Genomic DNA, 21,149 nt, shown 5'->3' with positions numbered 1-21,149 from the left:
TCTCCATAGCGAATCCAGGCCAGCTAGGGCTACAGGGAGACCCCGTCTCAAAAAGACCGAAAAAAAAAAACAAAACAAAAAAAAACACAAAAACCAAAACTAGAGTCCCACAATGTAGCCCAGGTTGGCCTCAAACTCATGCTTCCCCCGCCTCAGCCTCCTAAGTGCTAAGATTACATGTGTGCTATCTTGCCTGGCTAAGGTTCACTCAAACATTCTATTTGGAAAAATGTATTATAATGGCATGTATACTCTTAGCAGCTACTAATTTTACTACCTTAGAGTATATTTGATGTACAAAGTGATGTTTCATTCAAGAGAGAAACTGTACTCATTTTCCTGTAAGGCTTTTTCTTATTTTTTTCCATACTTTGTGTCAAGTACCCATTCTTCACCAGAAGCTCCACATAGCAGGATATTGTGGAAGCTCTACTTGGTTTTTGATTTGATCCATTTTCATGTCCTCAATAGGTAACATGAAATGGAAGGCCATGTAGTCAGAATTTTGCACTCACTGAAGCAGGACTAATCACAACTACTCAGATTCTTGTGAGAAATTATATATTATTTTTTTCTTTTTAAAATTTTTTGGCTTTTTGAGACAGGGTCTTACTAGTATCCCTTGGCTGGCCTGGAACTTGCTATGTAGATCAGGCTAGCCTCAAACTCACAAGAGATCTGCCTGCATCTGCCTCCTAAAAAGGCATGTATCACCATGCCCAGTCTTGTAAAACTTTTGAGATAGGAGTCTCATCTATCGCAGACCAGGACTGAACTATGTAGCCATGTTGGGGTCACAGGTGTGCAGCATCACACCTCTTTATAGGGTGCTGGATATCAAATCCAGGGCTTCATGCATGCTATACAAGCACTCTACCAACTGAACTACATTCCTAACCCACACAATATCTTTTAGAAAAGGATTTGGGTAGGCTGGAAATATAGTTCCCCTAATCATGGGGAAAAAAGATTTTATATTAATATAACAGAAAAAATAGGCTAATTTTTTCTCCCCTAGATAGGGCTTTATCACGACGCCTAGGTCAGCCTCAAATTCTGATCCTTTTGTTTTAGTCAAACAAGTGCTAGAAATACAAGTATGTACCACTACACCTGGCAAAAATAGGCTTTTTTTTTTTTTTCCCTTGGAGGGGTATTTGAAATAGGATGTCACTCTGTAGGCTAGGCTGTCCTGGAAGTAAGTAGACCAGGATGATAGCCTTGAACTTATAAGGATCTGCATTCATTAGCTTCTCTCATGCTGAGATTACAGGCCTGAACCACCACCGTGCCAGGTTTTTTTCTTTTTTTAAAACAGAATTAAAATATTAGTTTAGGGTGGGGGTTGGAGCTCAGCTGGTAGAGTGCTTGCTTAGTGTGCACAAAACCCTGAGTTCACCATCCCCAGAAACATAAAACGGGGTATAGTGGTGAAAGCCCGTAAACCCAGTACTTGGGAGGGAGAGGGAAGATTAGAAGTTCAAGGACAACCTTGAATATAAGTTTGAGGTCAGTCTGGGTTACATGAGAATCTAGGAAAAAAAAAAAAAATTGAGTGCACTGTACACAACAGTAACAGAATCACCTGGTAGAACTGGGCTAAATTCTACTCTACAATAGATACTCTTGGATTCTATGTCTATTTTGAGCAGAATAACCATTCCATCTGAAGAATTGATTTCCTAGAAATACCACTTAGCCAAGACCTGAGACGGTCAACAGATATCACCTTGTTACTTTATCTACTGAAAGTTAAGGAATACTCATTTGTCCTCCATTCCTTAACCACTTAATACCTCTTTTTGTTTTACTTTGCTTCAGAAAACTATATATATTATTACCTGTGCTTTAAGATGTCAGACAGTTACAGACTTCCAAAACTGCTAAAAGTTTAGGGGAAAGGAAAATCATCCGAAGAACCAAACTCTAGTCCCTGTGAATGTGTGAAAAGTATCATACTAAGTTTAAAAATAACTCTTTAATCATATGCACATAGGGGGATGAAGGGTAGTACCAGGCTGACTGGGGAAAGCAGGGTATTCTTTGCCCCAGTGTCTGCTTGGCACAGTTCTGAGATCACACACACAGTGGGGTCAGGTTGAGAAGTAGAGTGGAAAGACTGAAGAGACAAGGGCTTGCAGTAGTCTCAGTCAGTAGACTCCAACACAGATTCACTCAGTGCAAGGTCCCAGTAGTGTTCAGCCCCATGCTTTTTGAAATGCTCACGAGCCATGTTCTCTGTAGGACACTGTTTAAACTTCATCTCTCCAAAGCTCCGATCTTTGGCTGTACCCTAGCAAAGAAGCAAAATATTTATTTATTTATTTAAACAATTTATTATTTAGGCTGCCCTTGAATTAGAAATCCTCTTATTTCAGCCTTCTAAGTGTTGGGGGGTTAAAAGGTATGACCCACCATGCCCAGCAGAGACATCATTTTTTTTGTATGTGTCTTTTTGAGACAGTGTCTCCTGTAGCCCCAGCTGGCCTGGAACTCACTATATAGACCAGGCTGGACTTGAATTCACAAAGACTCGCCTTCCAAGTGCTGGGATTAAAGGCATGCACCACCACACCCAACTCAGACAAAAACTTAATAAACTCTAGTTCCCTTCCTCCAGTCTCTCCCTCCCTTCTTTCCAGTATTAGGGACTTAACTTAGAGCCTTCTACATGCTAGGCAAGCACTCTACGTAACTTATTTAAACGATTTAAAATTCTTTCAGAAGACCTAATAACTATACGCCTAGCTGAAATGTGATTTTATGATAAAACTAATTATATTTGCAAGAGTTTTCATAAATCCATATTTCTGGTCTTTCTTCTGTTTTTGTTTTTAGAGAGCCAGAGGCTGAAAAACTTTTCTTGGTTTTTCTTTTTGGAGATTACTGGGGACCTAGGGTGTCAGGCATATAAGGCAAGCGCTCTAACACTGAGCTATAGCTCTGCACTAAGAAATCTTAAGATTTTTTTTTTTGGTCTTTTTGAGACAGGGTCTCTCTGTAGCCCGAGCTGTCCTGGAACTCACTATGTAGACCAGGCTGGCCTTGAACTCACAGAGATCCGCCTGCCACTGCCTCCCAAGTGCTGGGACTACAGGCGTGCGCCACCACGCCCGGCCTTTTTAAGATTTTTTAAAAATTGTATGTACGTGTGTCTGTGCACTTGCATGCAAATGCCCAAGGAGGCTAAGGTCAAAGGACTCAGAGTCTCTGGAGCACCAGTTCCAGATAGTTGCTGAGCCACCCAACATGGGTGCTGGTAGGCTGGATAGTGCAGCCGTTAAAGGCTAACAACCAAGATGGGTGCTGAGAATCGACTTAGGTCTTCTGTGAGTACAGTACTCACACTTAACCTCTCAGGTCCCTAACAACTCTTTTTATAAGACTTACTGAAATTTTGTATACAAACAGGAGTCAGAACCAAAGTAGAAAATTATATAATACTGTAAACAGCATTTTCACCAAGGCATCCCACCAGTGGCAAAGGCAGTTATAAAGTGCTTAGAGACTAGGGGTGTAGTTCAGATGACTAACTCTGCTTGTCTAACATGCAGAAGTCCTGGCTTCCACCCCTAGCAATACATAAACCTGTTAAGATGGGGCATGCCTAGTATTTGTTAACTACATCCAGAGAAGAAAAATAAAATTTACTCCCCTATCATATTCATACCTGGAAATAAGTAATTTTCAATCAAGAATGTGTATTCCTATATTGATTAACTACTTGCTGCCAAACAGTTAAAAAAAAAAAATCAGAGACCATTTACTGTTTTTTTCCATTTCATTACTACATTTAGTTAGTATAAACAATCAGGAGCCAGCTAACTTTCTACTTTCATGTTTTACAAAGATTACCTACCTCCCAGACTAGCACACATTTGTTGGTTTTCTTCACAGCTTCCTCATCAGATTCCTCATCATCTGGAAAAGACAATATAGCTGAATCTTATTCTAGACTTAAAAGACCAAGGCTCTGGTTCTAAATAAACAGTATCCAAATCTACCGAATTCCCTTAAACAACGTCACCTTTTCCCATGTATTAGAATCATGTGTCTTAAGTTAATCTATTTTCTCTGAGTTAAGAGTGGAAGATCCAGGTAAGCAGGAATATTGATTCAATAAACATTCATTAAGCCATCTACTCTGTCAAGAGCTGTGCCAAATACCGAGAAGAGGATATAAGAGACAAGCAACCAACAATAAAAACTTGTCTGAAATCCTTTGGGAACTGGGTTTACAATGCCAACATAAGAATATTAAAGACCTTTTAGCATAACAGTGAAAATGCCTTAAAAACATTTGCAAAAAAAAAAGTACAGGGCAGTTACTGCATAAAATTGTACTTTAAATATTTCAGGGACTAAGAGTAGAGAAGAGCCAGTGAGGGACAGCTGAGTACAGATCTCCTCCAGGCAAAAGTAGTGTGTACAGGTGGTCCTATCTACTTGGGAGGCTGAGGCAGGAGCTTAAGACCAGCCTGAACAACATAATCAGATCCTATATCTTGAGGAAAAAAAAAAAAGGCCAGGCATAGCATAGCACCCCTTTAATCCCAGCAGCAGCAGACAAATCGCTGTGAGTTCCAGGCCACACAAAGCTACACAGTGAGACCTCTGCAGATATTAAATGCTAATCCAGCTCTTCTAAAATGGGAAGCATGAATGTTCATGAAATTATGATTGCCAGATAAAAGTTGGGGAAGGCTTCGGGTTTATCTCAGTGTAGAACACTGGGTTCAATCTGTAGCACCATAAAACAAATCAAGAAGCATCTAATAAAGATAACATCAGTTAAAACAAGAATGAAGCTTTTTTTTTTTCCTTTGAGACAGAAGCTCCAATTTGAGACCACCCCCCTGCCTCAGCTTCCCAAGTGCTGGGATTACAGCTTTATAGCTACCATGAAATCTTTCTATCCTTTCATGTTTGGGATTTACTCTAGGCCTTGAACATGGTAGGCAAGTGTTCTACCGCTAGGCTCTAACCCCAGCCTGAAAGTATCTTTCTGATACACCAAAAAAACCAGAAAGCTGTTTTTGATCCAAAAATGTGTTTTGATATACTCAATCCTCTAAATTTGGGGGGAGGGGAGGAATCTTCTAATATAGTCCAGACTTGCTTGATTTATATGTATCTTAGATTGGTTTCAAACTCAAGATCTTCCTCCACATCCTGAGTGCTGAGATTATAGGTCTTGTGCCAATAGACCTGATGCAACCCCAAACTTTTTTTTTTTGGAGACAGGGTCTCATGTAATCCAGGCTGCTTCAAAATTGCACATAGTATGGCTCTAAAATCCTAGAAGAGCCACCTGCCTCAGCCTTCCAAGTTCTAGGATTATAGTGTGAACCACCACACCCAGCTAACAGAAAAATTTTAGCATAAGAATGCTGCATATACACGAATGCATAGCTTGCTGACTTTAAACAAACTAAATGTACTCATATAACCAGAACTTACAACCAAGACAAAGCAGAAAACCAGCTGGGAATAATTTCAACTAATACATATGATCATGCAATAAATATTGCATCTGGCAGGTCTGTCTAAAATCCTTCAACACTACAGAGTACTGCAGGAAGAGACAGATCCATCATCCCAACCTCCCACAGATCTCCCATTTAATCCCTTCTAACCCCAATTCACCATCTCCCTTCGTGTTAGATGTCTGTTCGTCCCACTTTATCCGATGCAGCATAAGACGCTTAAATTTCTTCTGGGCTTTGGGGCCTACAAAGAGAATTTTGACAGAGTTGTAAAGACAGGGCAGAAAGAACCTCTGAGCTCATAATGCTCAGACATTATTGTGGTAGCTGAAGTAGTCCCAGGAACCACTGTGTGGCCTTCTACTCCAGTAAGCACAGAAACAGACACCCAGAATATTTTATCCAGATACTCTTTAAAATGTTACATTTTTCTCCCTTCTTCCCACAGTTCCAATCACTTTAGGGTTAGTGCTGTCTTGAGACATTCTCTTGCAGATTTTGCAGACTCACCCCCTTCTACTACCACCACGTTGACATCCTTGTGCAGTACCACCACCCCTGTCAGGTACAGCTGCCCAGCATTGGCTTCAATCTTGAACTTCTTGGCTGGGTTGCTCAAATTTCGAACTCTAAAGGAGGGAAATTTTAGTTATGTCTTCAGTTTTATCATCAGTAGCTGCCTTATTGGAATGGTGAACAGAAGAATCCAAAACCTTTCTAAAAACAAGGCTCTAGAGTACACAACTATCTCTCTACTCTTAAAAAATAAAATTTGACTTATGTGTATGAGTATTTTTTTCTGCACATACGTAATCATGAGTGTTGTCCATTGACCACAGAGGCCAGAAGAGGGCTTCGGCTCCCCTGGAACTGGAGCTGTAATTTGGTTATTAGCTGATGGTTGTTAGTTGCTATGTGGGTGCTGGGAACTGAATCTGGATCCTCTATAATAGCAGCCAATGCTTTTAAGTGCACCATCCACCCACTTTTCCAAGAGGATCTCACTGTGTAGCTGTGGCTGACCTGGAACTCACTATAGAAACTAGGCTAGCCTCGAAATCATACAGCTATGCCTGTCTCTGCCTCCTGAGTACTAGTCTTACATTTCTTCAAACAAGTATTAAGTAGTTAAAATTTAAGATTGAAAGAAAGGTACTATTATTCAAAAATATTTATGACACTGCTTTCTGACACTGTAAAGAGCTTTAAGTTCTAGATGCCTAACATGTAAATGCCATGTATGCATGAAAATTTTCTAGATGGAGCATGTAAAGCTGTACATAGCAATTATATATAAAGAGTGGTCTCAAGAGATCAGAGATTAGGAAGGGGACTTTTTCAATAAGTATTCCTCTGTACCATTAGAATTTGTTTTGTTGTTTTCCAGCTCAGACTAGGCCTAAAACTTTGTGGCCCAGGTTGGCCTCCAACTCAAGAGTCCTGCTCTCCCTTCCAAGTGCTGTAACTGCAGGTGTGCACCACTGAATCTAGCCCAAATTTTTTTTAAAAATATTTTATTATTTTTATTTTACGTGTATGAGTGTATTGCCTGCGTGTGTGTGAGTGCACCCATGTCGTGCAATGTCAAATGCTGCGGAGGTTAGAAGAGGGCTTCAGATGCCCCTGGAACTGGAGTTAAGGATGGTTCATAGCCGCCATGTGGGTATTGGGAATTGAACCTGTGTCCTCTGCAAGAGCAGTCAGTGCTCTTAACTGCTGAGCCATCTCTCCAGCCCCCTGGCCCAAATTTTTATCTTAATAAACATCCACTAGTTTTATAATAATGCTCCACTTCTGATAAAGAAGTAGTTAACAGAAATAAGCACATTTAAAAATAGAAGATACAGGGCTGGGTGTGGTGATGCACGCCTTTAATCACAGCACTCAGGAGGCAGAGGCAGGTGGATCTTTGTGAATTCAAGGCCAGCCTGGTCTACATAATGAGTTCTAGGACAGCTGGAGCTACAGGGAGACCCTGTCTCAAAAAGCCCCCCCAAATAAATAAATAAAAACAGAAGATTCAGAAGTGAGGAAACTTCAAAGGCATGAATGAAGTTTTCATAAAAAATATCTGCAAGGTTCTTTGGTTCTTTACAGTTATCCAGGAAAACATTAAGAGCGCATTAATTTGGTAAGACTCTTTTCTCTGAAAGGTGCTGCTACTAGAGAGGGGAATGACTTCATCCTACTCTTGTAGAGCCTCACAGGCATGCCACAAGACACTTGGGTACATGCAAAGCAAAATTTGTAAATTTCCTGTGCTTTGAGTAAATAGTACATCTTTCTGAGGAAGTCCTATCTGACTAAGGCTCATTAGTTGCAGAAACTACCAAGTCTAGCACCAAGTAAAGAGCTCATTAGGGAAAAGCTATTTCAGAAGGTAAAAACTGGGAAAATGGCTTATGGTAGTATGTGTATAATGCAAAATTCAAGATGAACAGCCACATTTTTTTCTGTGTTGCTAAGTAAACACTGTTATATCTCTAGATGAGGGAGTTTCAGAAAGAAAGAAAAACCAGTGATTCTCAATACTTGAGTAATTTAAGGCTGGGTATGGTGGCGCATGCCTTTAATCCCAGCACTTGGGAGGCAGAGGCAGGTGGATCTCTGTGAGTTCAAGGCCAGCCTGGTCTACATAATGAGTTCTAGGACAGCTGGGGCTACAGGGAGACCCTGTCTCAAAAAGACCAAAAAAGAAAAAAAAAAAAGAATAATTGAAATAAAACTAGTGTGTAAACAATGTTACTCTAGGAACTTGTTCTATTGAAACAAGCTCTTGGAAACCATTTTGCCCAAAGTACTATTGCAAATGAGCATGAACAGAAAACTCATTTGAAAATAGTAGAGTACACTACATTTGTCATTGAATTCTGGACCAAACTATTTCAGGAAGCATTGCTCCTAAGGTAGGTAACATGTGTCTTCTTGACTCATGTTTTTCCCAAAACACTTAGCTTCAGTCTGTGTGACTGCCATGTATGACTTCCACCAGGGACAGTTAGTTGTTAACCCTGAGGACCAAAGTAAGAAGTAGGATAGTTAGAGTCACCTCTTAGCCCAAGACTCCTAAATAACTTAAATAAAAAAAAAGATGATGATACAGGGCTGGAGAGGTGGCTCAGTGGTTAAAAGCACTGGCTGCTCTCACAGAGGACCTGGACTGGATTCCCAGCACTCACATGGCAGGTAATAACTGTCCATAACTCCAGTTCCAAGGGAATCTAATGACCTCTTCTGACCTCCATGGGCACTCCATGACATGGGTGCACTTACACACATGCAGACAATACACTCATACACGTAAAATAAAAATATTAAAAGATACACTACAAACTTAATTCATTAAAAGAATAAATGGAAAACATTTGATCACCACAAAAGCAAAAATGTTTCCAGTATATAAATATCTTCGAGAGCCGGGCATGGTGGTGCACGCCTTTAAATCCCAGCACTCGGAGGCAGAGGCAGGTGGATCTCTGAGTTCAAGGCCAGCCTGGTCTAGATAGTCAGTTCCAGGCCAGCTGGGGCTACAGGGGAGACCCTGTCTCAAAAAGACCAATCAATCAATCAATCAATCAATCAATCAATCAATCAATCAATCTTGGCGAATGAAAGGATTACTGCAACACATCAAGATATAGGACTAATGAGGAGAAAGTCTGATGCTTTCTGGAGAAAAAATACTTTGTACTGTACAAAGGATGAATGACCCCTAATTAAAAACTTAGAATGAACAAATATATTCATTCTCCAAAACAAATACCGACTCCAAGCATGGTGGTACATGCATTTAATTATAGTACTCTGGTGATCACTTAAGAGTTAAAGACCAGCCTGATCTACATAGGAATTCCAGGTCAGCCAGGGCTACACTTAGAGACCCTATCTTTAAAAACAAAAACAAGACAAAACCCAACAAATACTGGTTGGCAAGGCGTGGAATCACATTCCTTTAATCCTAGCACTTGGGAGGCAGAGGCAGAGTGAGGGCTATAAAAACAAACAAAACCAACAATAATAAAAAAATAAAAACAGAAAAAATACTGGTTAACAAGATCTGACAGAATTAGATAATGACAAAAAGAAGTCTTTACCCTTACAATTGTTAAAAAGATTTACTAGTGGGCCAGGCGTAGTGGTATACACCTTTAATCCTGGCACTAGGGAGGCAGAGGCAGGCAGATCTCTGAGCTCAAGGCCAGCTTGGTCAACATAGTGAGTTCCAGGCCAGCTGGGCCTACAGACAGACCCTGTATCAAGAAGTCCAAAAAAAAAAAAGACTAACACTTCATTCAAACTAGGGTCAATACAATAAATGAGTAGGGATCAGTATTGGGTATGCATGTATGCCATAATGCTTCTACCTTAAGCATCTGGACAGTAGTAAGAATTTAGGGAAATTTAGCCTATTATGTACACCTACCTATATACAGATATGTGTACCCCCTGTGAAATATCTTCTTTAAGCTTTTTAATTTTCTTGACCTTTCTCTGTTCTGCCGTAAGTTTTCGGGCAGCGTTGGCCTCTTCGTGCGCTCTGTCGTGACAGGAAGGACATCCACAAGTGAGAAAGGCATTGAAGATCAGAGGCAGGGCTAAGAGAAAGAGAGAGCAACAGAGGACTCTCCCCTCCCTCCAAATATGGATCCCCCATGGCTTTGAAAAAGGAATGTGTCCTCGGTTTGCACCCAATCCCAAGGCACTTACTTCTGTCTTTTTGCCATCTGAGCTCTGACATGGGCTTCTACCTTTGTTGGGTCTTGAACAGCTTCTGTTCCTAATACTCGCATCAAGTTAGAAATTCTCACTATAATGGAGAAAGGACAGCAATCAATCTCCTAAGTTATATAACGTTTTGTTTTTCTGCTCATAAGTGTTTATTTCAACTTTCCGTACAAAACTTACTTTCTATAAAAATTCATGCCTTAAAAATCCCAATCAACTTAGCTTTTGTAGTTCAATCTGAAAAATTGGTATGCATATTATGAAAGCCAGTGAAATTAATTTCTTTGGTCTTTCTTATTACAGCATTTAGAAAAAAAAATTACACATTTAATTGCCCTGCTTCATTCAAAATATTACTAATAATGATAACTACAGGAGGCATTTTTTTTTTTTTTTTTTTATTTTTTTTTTTTTTTTTTTTTTTTTGCGAAGTCTCACTTCTATTCTTCAACTTACTACACAGCCAAGGCAGGCCTTGAACTCCTAGATTATCCTGCCTCTCCCAAGTGCTAGGATTATAAGTGTTAGCCACTATTCTTGAAATTTTTTTTCAAGTATTTTATTTTTATTTTATGTGTTTGAGTGTTTTGCTTGCATGTATACAAGTGCACTTGTGTTATGCAATGCCTGTGGAGGTCAGAAAAGGGCACTGAATTCCTTGGAACTGGAGTTAGGACAGTGTTAGCTTGCCATGTGGGTGCTGGGAATCGAACCCAGGTCCTCAGGGAGACCAGCCAGTGCTCTTAACCATTGAGCAATCTCTCCAGCCCCAGAATTTTTTTAAAAAGAAATTTTATGAGTGCCTTGCCCGCATGTATAAGTGCACCCATATCCTGCAATGCCTGTAAAGGCCAGAAGAGAGATCCCCTGGAACTGGAGTTATGGATGGTTGTTAGCTGCCATATGGGTGGTGCTAGGAACCAAACCCAAGTCCTCTCCAAGAGCATACAGTGCTATTAGCAGTGCTGGGCCATCTTTCAAACTATATTTTGTTGTGGTTCCTTTTGTTTTCTTGAGATAGGATCTCCCTATATAGCCCAGGCTGACACTGAACTTGCCATCCTTCAGCCTCAGACTCCCATGTGATGGGATTACAGGTATATGCCAGCATGCCCAGCTCTGTGTTTTCTCTTTAAAATTTTAGGGGATAGGGTCTCACTATGCAGCTCCGGACTGGCCTGGAACTTGCTGTGTAGCACAAGTTAGAATGCAACAGGGGATCCTCCTGTCTTTTTTCCCCAAGTGTTAGGATTATGTACTAAGAATTATATACAAAATTCATAGCCAGGCATGGTGGCGCACGCCTTTAATCCCAGCACTTGGGAGGCAGAAGCAGGAGGATCTCTGTGCGTTCAAGGCCAGCCTGGTCTACATAATAAGTTCAGGTCAGCTGGGACTACAGGGAGACCCTGTCTCAAAAAGACAAAAAAAAAGAATTATATACAAAATTCCATAAATACAACCATTATCTTCATGAATTTTAAGAATAATAGCCTTTTGATAAAATTAGGGCGCTATACTGCTAATAATGCTTTAAAAAATAAACCTTGGCCAGGCATGGTGGCGCACACCTTTAATCCCAGCACTTGGGAGGCAGAGGCAGGTAGATCTCTGTGAATTCAAAGCCTACAGAGTGAGTTAAAGGACAGCTGGGGCTACAGGGAGATCCTGTCTCAAAAAGACCAAAAAAAAAAAAAAAAAAAAAAGCCTTAAATGACCTCTATAATGAATGGATTGACCTGTCATAATAAATACAAGCAAAAAAAAAAAAAAGAACCACCCATGAACCCATGAACAATTCTAAGAAACAGAATACACTCAGGAGATGTTAAAATTCCTCTAGAATTAAGAAGATAAACCTGCCACCCTTTGGGGGAAATAGGGTCAGCTAAGATAACAAACCTTTAGGTTCTGGAGGAGGCATCAGACCTAGCCTGACTTTTTCCTGTAGTTCCTTCTGTGCTTCCCTCCTTGTTTGTCTCCGAAGTTTCTTCTGTTCTTTCTTGGTGAGGTAGACCCCAAGAGTAACTGGTGTGTCATTGTCAACTGTCAAGACAGAAAAATGAGTCATCAAAATAGTCAGGTGGGATTTAGGTGAGTATCAATCACCTAAACGCCACCTCCTAAATGTTGAGATTACATGCATTCAGTACTGTGCTTGGCCTATAGTATATTATTTTTAAATTGTGAGAGGGAAAATATGATTATGTTTTACTAAGTATTATTTTTCATAAGTAGTGTTCTAAGTTGTTTTTCTTTAAACAACTGAACCCTTTTATCAAATGCAATATACAAATAGTTGCTTGGGTAAGGATTTGGGGTAGGTGAAAACATAGATCCCACTTTTTGCACCTCAATGTTTCCATGGAATGCAATCTGAAAAATCATTAACGTAGCTGGGTATGGTGGTGCACACAACTCACAGGAGGCAGAAATAGGTGGATCTCTGTGAGTTCAAGGGTAGCCTACTCTACATAAGTTCTAGGCCAGCTGTGGCTTAGAGACAAACAAAAAACAAACAACAATAACTACAAACCAAAACTTAGATAGTAAATAATTTTAGTCCTAGGAAATGGGGAAAATCCTGTTAGGAGTGTGTACCGCTTTTATATAGAACCCGAGTTCAGTTCCCCCCAGCCCCATATTGAGTTGCTCACAACCATCTGTAGCTCTAGCTCCAGTGAATCCAACACCCTCTTGATACCTGAGGGCACATGCACACACACACACCTGCAAACTCACTCTCTCACTCTCTCTCTCTCTCACCTCTATGAGCTAATGGTAAAATAAAAAACAAACAAACAAACAAGCTGGGCATAGTGGCGCACGCCTTTAATCCCAGCACTCGGGAGGCAGAGGCAGGCAGATCTCTGTGAGTTCAAGGCCAGCCTAGTCTACATAGTGAGTTCCAGGACAGCTAGGGCTACAGGGAGACCCTGTCTCAAAAAGACCAAAAAAAACCCCCCCAAAACAACAACAAACAACAAAAAAAACAACTCTACAGGGGGCTGGAGAGATGGCTCAGTGAGTGGTTAAGAGTACTTTCTGTTCTTCCAGAGGATCCAGATTCGATTCCAAGCACCCCCATGGTGCTGAACAATCCAACACCCTCTTCTAGATGCAGAAGTTGTTATCGAATGTCTTCCTTGATCATTCTCTGCCTTATATACTGAGGTATGGTGTCTTTCTTAAACCCAAGTTGACCAGTTCAATTAGTCTAGCTAGCTAGCTTGCTCTAAGGATCCCATCTCTACCTCCTGAGTGCTAGGATCACAGGCAGTCCACTGCAATCGCCCAGAATTTACTTGGGTGTTAAGGATTCAAGCTCCAGTCCTCATGCTTGTGCAGCAAGCACCCTACCTGCTGAGCCATCAACGGGCCCTGAAATCTAAAAGTTTCTGTTATTAGAATATTTCACATTAGAAATGCTCAAATGCTATGCAAATGTCTCAAAATCTTAAAAACTATGAAATCTGAAACACTTTGGTTCCAAGCAGTCCAGACAAGGGATGTTTAGCCTGTATCTAAAAAAAAATAAAAATATATATTTTAATTGTGTGTAAGTACAGTCTGCATGTAAGTGCACTATGTCATGCAGTGCCTGTGGAAGCCAGAAAAGGGCATCAGATTTCCTGGAACCAGAGTTACTGAGTTACTAGGGGTTGCTAGCTACCATGTGGATGCTGGAATAGAACCCAAATCCTCTGCAATAAAAGCCAGTGCTCTTAACCACTAAGCCACCTTTCTAGCCACTTTAAGTATACAACTCTTTAAGGAATATAAAGTGTTATCTCTACATATGAGAAAATTCAGCTAAGTGAAAAACACAGCTCCAATTAAAACCTCTGCCTCTCTCTGTCTTAAAGTATATGTAATATTGAAACAGGTACAATTCTTATTTCCCTTTTCCTTTTTTTTTTTGGTCTTTTTGAGACAGGGTCTCCCTGTAGCCCCAGCTGTCCTGGAACTCACTATGTAGACCAGGCTGGCCTTGAACTCACTGAGGTCACCTGTTTCTGCCTCCCAAGTGCTGGGATTAAAGGCGTGTGCCATGATGCCCAGCTCCCTTTTCCTTTTGACATAGTTTTCCTATATATCCCAGGTTGGCACTGAAGTCAATCCTATCATCTTAGCATCTATAGTGCTTACAGTTATAGGTATGTTCCACCATGATCAGGTAAAAACCATCTCTCTCTCTTCTTTTCTTTTTTTCTGAGACAGGAGGGTCTCACTATGTAGACCTGGCTGATCTGGACACCTATCTCTCTTGTCTGAACTAATGGACTTTTGTTACAGACAGAAAGAAGAAAAAAGAAATAAAGAAAAGACTGAAGTTACAGATCACAGATGGGGCCCAGAAATATGGAAGGAGAGGATCAACTCCTGCAAGGTGTCCTCTAACTTCCACACAAGTGCTATGGCACATATGTGTTCACACACATATACACAAAATAAGAATGTAAAATACAAACAAAAAACAAACCTAAGCAAAGATGACAGACTGGCAAGGCTTTCTAATGGTTGGTGCTAGAATTATAAAATCTGCTGAGCATGGTAGAGCATGCCTTTAGTCCCAGCACTCCAGAAGCAGAGGCAGGAAGAGCTCTTTGAGTTCGAGGCCAGCCTGGTCTACATAGTGAGTTCTAGGCCAGCTGGGACTATAGGGAGACCCTGTCTCAAAAAGACCAAGAAAAGGGCTGGAGAGATGGCTCAGCGGTTAAGAACATTGGTTGTTCTTACAGAAGACCCACGTTCCAATCCCAGCACCCACATGGCAGTTAACAACTGTCCATAACTCCAGTTCCAGGGGATCCAACAGCATCTTCTGACCTCTGTAGGCATTGCACGACACGGGTGTACTTACCTAGATGCAGGCAATACACTCATACATATAAAATAAAAATATTTTTTAAAAAAATCACATGTGCCAGGCATGGTGGCACATGCCTTTAATCCCAGCACTTGGGAGGCAGAGGCAGGCAGATCTCTGTGAGTTTGAGGTCAGCCTGGTCTCCATTAGCAAATCTAGGCCAGCTGTGGCTACAGGGAGACCTTGTCTCAAAAAAACAAAAACAAACAAAAAAATCACTTGTAATAGTGGCTACAGTATTGGACAGCACAGATAGAAAATATGTCTATTGGGGCTGGAGAGATGCTGCAGGGGTTAAGAGCACTGTCTGCTCTTGCAGAAGACCCAAGTTCAAATCCCAGCACCCACATGGCAGCTAACAGCTGTCCCTAACTCCAGTTCCAGGGGATCCAACGCCCTCTTCTGACCTCTGTGGGTACTGCATGACACAACAGGCATAATACTCACACATGTGAAATAAAAATAAATGAATCAAAAGCTACTAAAAACTGAAATGTCCGCCAGGCGTGGTGGTGCATGCCTTTAATCCCAGCACTTGGGAGGCAGAGGCAGGTGGATCTCTGTGAGTTCAAGGCCAGCCTGGTCGACATAGTGAGTTCCAGGACAGCTGGGGCTACAGGGGGACCCTGTCTCAAAAAGACCAAAAAAAGCAAACCTAAAAATGTCTATCACTCTATAAAGTTCTATTGGATAATGCTTCTCTAGAGTCTTGGAATAATCAACACATTACCTGGAGGGTTTAGCTGGGCTGGATGCTCAACAAGATTTGTGATTCCAAAATAATCTTCTCTCTTAGGATTTTCCTCTGTACTAAAATTGGAGCAAGAAGAGAAAACAAAATATGTGGACAGAGATGATGTCAAGAGCAGTCTCGAACACACAATGAAAAAATACCATTTTCTCTATGCTCTAGCATATTTATCATATACATATAGATTGTACGTAATTTTCAAGCCAAGAAAAATAAGTCCCACAAAAGTGGGACATGTTCTCTATACCAGCAATTCTCAATCTTTTTTCCACCCTAATAGTCCAGATACAGTATATTCTCATTAATCAGTTATTTACTTATTTGTTTAGAGAGTCTTCCTGTAGCCCCAGCTGGCCTGAAATTCCCTACATCTCACAAAGATCTGCCTGCCTTTGGCTCCTGAGTGCTGGGATTAAAGGTGTACTACCACGCCCAGCTAAAAAAATTTTTAAGATTGTAATTTTATGACTATGTTTTACCTGTATGGTTTTAAGAGCACCACGTGTGTGCAATTCCTTAGAGGCCAAAAAGGGCATCTGATCCTCTGAACTGGAGTTACAGATGGCTGCTAGCCATCATGTGGGTGCTGGGAACTGAACTTGGGACATCTGCAAGAGCAGCCAATCTCTCAACTGCTGAGCTATTTCTCTAGCCCCTCCACCTTATTTTTTGAAACAGGGTCACTTTCCTTGAACCTGGAGCTTACTGACTGGGCTAGGCTAGCTGCCTAGGCTACAGCCTCCTTTTCTCCACCTCCCTACTGCTGGGATTACATCATGTACAACCATGCCTGGATTTTTAACATGGGTGACTGAACTCAGGTCCTCATGCTAGCACAGCAAGCACTTTACCATCTGAGTCATCTCAGATCAACTCTATGTTAATAAAGCTTTATTTATGATTATTTCACCCATCAACTAAGAATGCTTGTCCTAGAGCTAGGGATGCAGTTTGGTGGTAGAGCATTTACTTAGAATGTGTAAGGTCCTGGGTTCAATTCTCAGTATCACAATGAGAAAAGGAATAAAGAAAATCCAGTGCTAAAATAAAGCAAGGACAGGGCCAGAAAAAATTGCTCAGCAGGTAAAAGTACTTGTTGACCTGAGTTTGAGCCCCAGAAAGCACATTAAACAAACAAACAAAAAAGCTGGATTTGGTGGCACACACCTGAAATTCAGCATTCCTACAGCAAGATGGGAGGTCAAGATAGGAGAATCAACTGGCAAATTCACAAATTGAGCACAGTGGCAGGTACAAAAGAGACCATGCCTCAACAATATGGAAGCAGATAATTAATTTCCAAAACTTGTCCTCTGCCCTCCATGTATGGTGGCACATATGCACCTACACTGACACCCACAAACACACATGAACAACATAAATTTAAAGAAAAAAAAAGAAAGAAAAAAGGCAAGGATCTTTTCTCCTTTCTTTTCTTGCAGTTTTGGGGATCAAACCCAGTGCCTCCTATATGCCACACAAATATTAACCATTGAGCTACATTCCTAAGCTCACAACTAAATCTACATAGACTATATAGAAAAACAAAAACAAAAACAAAAACAAAAACCACCTAAAACCAAAACTCTAGAATGTAGCAGGGCACGGTGATGCAGGACTCCTCTGTGAGTTCAATGCCAGCCTGATCTACATATAAGTTCCAAACCAAGAAGGGTTACAAGAAGACCCTGCCTGAAAAAAGACAAAAAAAAAAAGAAAAAAAGAAAGCCGGGTGTGGTGGTACACGCTTTTAGTCCTAGCATTTGGGAGGTAGAGGCAGGCGGAAATCTATGCGTTCAAGACCAACCTGGTCTACATAGTAAGTTCTAGGCTGCAAGAACACCCTCTCAAAAAGACCCCCCCCAAAAAAAACAACAACACTAGAATGTTAAACAAAAAGTCCCTGATTCAGTCCCTAGCACTGCAAAAATAAGTAAGTTAATGTTTTACAGATTATTTGTGTCTCTGATTCTGGTACGTTAACCAAAAAAGCTAAAAATAACTCATGATAGTTTGGAAATATATGAATTTGTGTACAGTTATCTATTTCCTTTGGATTTAAAATTTTATTTGATGCAGGTAGTAACTAACAAACTCACAGGTCGAAGCCATTGGGGATGATGTAAGAGTCCCACCACTCAATTTCAGGGATATCACCTTCCTTTAGCTCCTTCTTAGGAGCAATGAGGGCGAGCCTAGTTGAAGTATGGATGCCTGTTTTTCGAGCAGCCTGTGAAATCTCTGCCTGCAACTTCTCCAATTGAGCCTAAAGGAAAGATAAATCAGGACAGGAAGGTTAAGTTGCAGCAAAGGAAAAGTGGTAGCAACACAAATTTTAAAATACTCCTTGTTGAAATGCAACAAATTCATAATTTCTGGAAGCTCAGAGTAATTCTGCTTTACTCAGTTCATTTACACACCTCACCCTACCCCTCTCCCCTCACTCCATAGTGTGCCTGCAGCAGATATGTAGAAGTGGAATTCTATGAAAACCTCACTGAGGTGACAACAAAGGCAAATCTAGTTGACTAGAGTCAATTCAGTTGTCCAAGCGCTTGGATTTTCAGCAGTAAATTTTAAGACCAGGCTATCTTTCATCAGCCAGGGGGCTTTGAATTGTTTCCCTCCACTGTCAGTTGTATGAGAGAATTTCAAACTCACTCTATTTCTACCCAAGCATAAAGTAATCAGAAAAAGAAATTCATTAAACATCAAACATTTTAAGAATAAAACACATACAGCAATTGCACATTGTTTTAAATTGTGTATCTAATTTCCCAAATTATAGACTTGAGTTCAGTGTCTCCTTTCTGTCATCTTAACGTCTTCTAAATTACCTTTGTCCGTAATCGTTGAGCAATTTTCTCAAATTTGCCCTTGTCATGGAATTTAAAAGTGCGTCTCTGTCGCTGGGAGGGGGCAATTGAGACCCGGGGGTCAAAAAAGGTATTAGACTCCATATCTTCTGATGGCTTTTCTTTTAGTTGCTGCTTGAACTGCTCCCTCTTTACAGCCCGAATATTAGCTTTCAGAGTGGGCATCCGATGAGTCAGCTCAATCTCCTTTCCTGTTGCATCTACAGTGCGACCTTGTTCATCTAGGATCAGTGGTGTAGGTTTAGTTTGATCTTTTAATTCTACCTTCCTGAAAAATAGCCCACAAAGAAATAAATCCTACATGAAACATTAAAGCAAAAAAAAAAAAACCAACAGAAAATAAACTAAACCCAGCAAAAATAACTAGGCAAAAATAATTCTAGAGAATACAACCTCATTAGTGAATAATAAAATCTGGATTCAGAAATATCAAACTTCTTGGTTGTTTGGCTATATGGAATATAAAAGCATCAAAGCATCAAACCAGGGCTTGGGATGTACCTCAGTGTTAGAGCATTTGCCTAGCATGTTCCATCCATAAAAGCCAGGTGTGCAAGTGTGGTGGTGCATGTCTTTAATCCCAGCTCTCAGGAAGCAGAGGCAGGCAGATCTCTATGAAATTGAGGCCAGCTTGGTTATACATAGGGCAGCTAGGACTACAGGAAGACTCCTGTCTCAACGCTCCCACCTCCAAAGACATCAAACTGGGTATTTGGAGATAGGGTACAAACAAATGAAATTAACTTTAAAATTCTGTTGAGATGAATTTGTAATCTAATCTTTTTTAAAGCTCTTGGGTTTTGTGTGTTTGTGTGTGGTGGTACTTGGGATTGAGAACCCAGGGCTGCATGCACATTAGCCAAGAATTCTACTACTAGGATATAGCTCTAGCATCTACTCCTATATTCTTCAATCAGTCACGAGATGCCAGATCAATCACAGATAAACCTAAAGTCTGACCATCTTTTTTTCTCTCCTCAATGAGACAGGGTCTTGCTATATAGCACTGGCTAGCCCAGAACTTGCTGTGTATAGTAAGCTGGCCTCAAATTTACAGTGATCCTCTTGTCTCTGCTTCCTGAGTGATAGGGTTCAAATGTGTACCACCATGCCCTACCCATGTATAGTATCTTTGGTCTCACTCAATGTTGTTTAATGGCTAAAGCTCTGAGTTCTAAAGCAAGAGATTTGGTTTCTAGTTCTAACTCCAATATTAGGTAAAAAATATTATTTCAGTTTTACCAATTATACAAAGAAGATAAACTCTATAACAAAGCCAAAAAAATAAATTCAATCCATACTTATGGATCATATATTAAAAACATGAAGCTAAAAAATTATTTTAGGTTTTTTTTGAGGAAAAATAAAGGATCAGTAACATTCAAAGGTAATTTACTGCTTCTTTTTTTGTTTGTTTTTGTTTTTGTTCTTTTTGAGACAGGGTCTCCCTGCAGCCCCAGCTGTCCTGGAACTCACTATGTAGACCAGGCTGGCCTTGAACTCAGAGATCCGCCTGCCTCTGCCTCCCGAGTGCTGGGACTAAAGGCATGCACCACCACGCCCGGCTTACTGCTTCTTAAACTTCAGAAATGAAAAGGGATTCTATGACATAGATACTCACGGTGGAGCTATGCCCATGGCATGGAGATTAGCCAGGCCCACCATGTTGGCATTGCCAATAAGTCCTGGCTTCAGTGCCAGCTGTGCTTGGATTCGAGCTTGTAGTTCAGCTGCTTTCCTTGCCTTCTCAATGGCATCATTCATAAAAGTAGCAGCCTGGGAGGGCTGAATAGTGTTGCCAATTGGAAGTCGCTCTGGTTGGGAGGAAGAAGGTGTCTTTGGCTAGGAGACAAAGGAAATAAAGTCTCAAGATTGAAGTAGGCTTATAGATACACAAACACCCATGGTAGATTATGGTATGTACCTGTGACACTCTCTGAACTCCCATGTGAATGGATGACAAGAAATTTTACGCTAAATGTTCTTTTCAGAGTAATCTGGATATAATACCTGAGGTGTAGGGGGGCTAATGAAGCTCAGTTGCTTTTTCCTCTCCTCAATTTGTCTTGTTGCTGCCTCCATCATCTGTTTAATCTGCTCTCCAGAGGGAAAAATTGAAAAAGTATTAATTTCTCACATACAGGTCCCTAAAAGAAAAAGCATTTAGGTCTAGAAACCTAAAAGTTTCAGAATGTCTCCATAACCTGCACCAGAGACTAGAAAGTTTAGAAAACATATTTCTACACTATTAAGCACTAAAATTTTTCAATCTTTTTCTCCAAGGTAAGATTGGCATATTGGGTAGTATACATTATATTGACTCAGACAAACCTGAATTTAGAACTGTGCCACTTACAATCTGTGCTACTTTAGACAAGATATTGGTATCTTATGCAGTCAAGAAATCTAAAAGAGGGAAAAGTAGTACATGCTTACAAAAA

At 40.6% G+C, this 21,149-nt stretch overlaps 1 protein-coding gene across 3 annotated transcripts in view; it reads right to left on the bottom strand.

The window, feature by feature from the left end:
- Positions 1-1,937: 1,937 nt before the first annotated feature.
- Prpf3 (pre-mRNA processing factor 3) overlaps positions 1,938-21,149 on the bottom strand; it is a 26,475-nt gene continuing 7,263 nt past the window's right edge. For 2 of the 3 annotated variants that reach the window (XM_008843751.2, XM_008843752.3), the window contains exons 5-16: positions 20,719-20,802; positions 20,330-20,550; positions 18,670-18,976; positions 17,932-18,098; positions 15,812-15,891; positions 12,114-12,257; positions 10,194-10,293; positions 9,910-10,023; positions 5,997-6,115; positions 5,647-5,730; positions 3,860-3,921; positions 1,960-2,293 (exon numbers count right to left, since the gene is read on the bottom strand). In XM_008843751.2, coding sequence (XP_008841973.1) covers positions 2,147-2,293; positions 3,860-3,921; positions 5,647-5,730; positions 5,997-6,115; positions 9,910-10,023; positions 10,194-10,293; positions 12,114-12,257; positions 15,812-15,891; positions 17,932-18,098; positions 18,670-18,976; positions 20,330-20,550; positions 20,719-20,802 — 1,629 coding nt within the window. In that variant the 3' untranslated portion in view covers positions 1,960-2,146. Of the gene's footprint in view, positions 2,294-3,859; positions 3,922-5,646; positions 5,731-5,996; positions 6,116-9,909; positions 10,024-10,193; positions 10,294-12,113; positions 12,258-15,811; positions 15,892-17,931; positions 18,099-18,669; positions 18,977-20,329; positions 20,551-20,718; positions 20,803-21,149 lie in introns of all 3 variants that reach the window. The other variant, XM_017800800.2, reaches the window with a different exon arrangement.

The sequence above is a fragment of the Nannospalax galili genome, unplaced genomic scaffold, assembly GCF_000622305.1.
Source record: "Nannospalax galili isolate Female #2095 unplaced genomic scaffold, S.galili_v1.0 scaffold22, whole genome shotgun sequence".
NCBI classification, from domain to species: domain Eukaryota; kingdom Metazoa; phylum Chordata; class Mammalia; order Rodentia; family Spalacidae; genus Nannospalax; species Nannospalax galili.
Note: the sequence above shows the minus strand (reverse complement) of the source record. Positions and strands in the feature narration are given on the sequence as shown.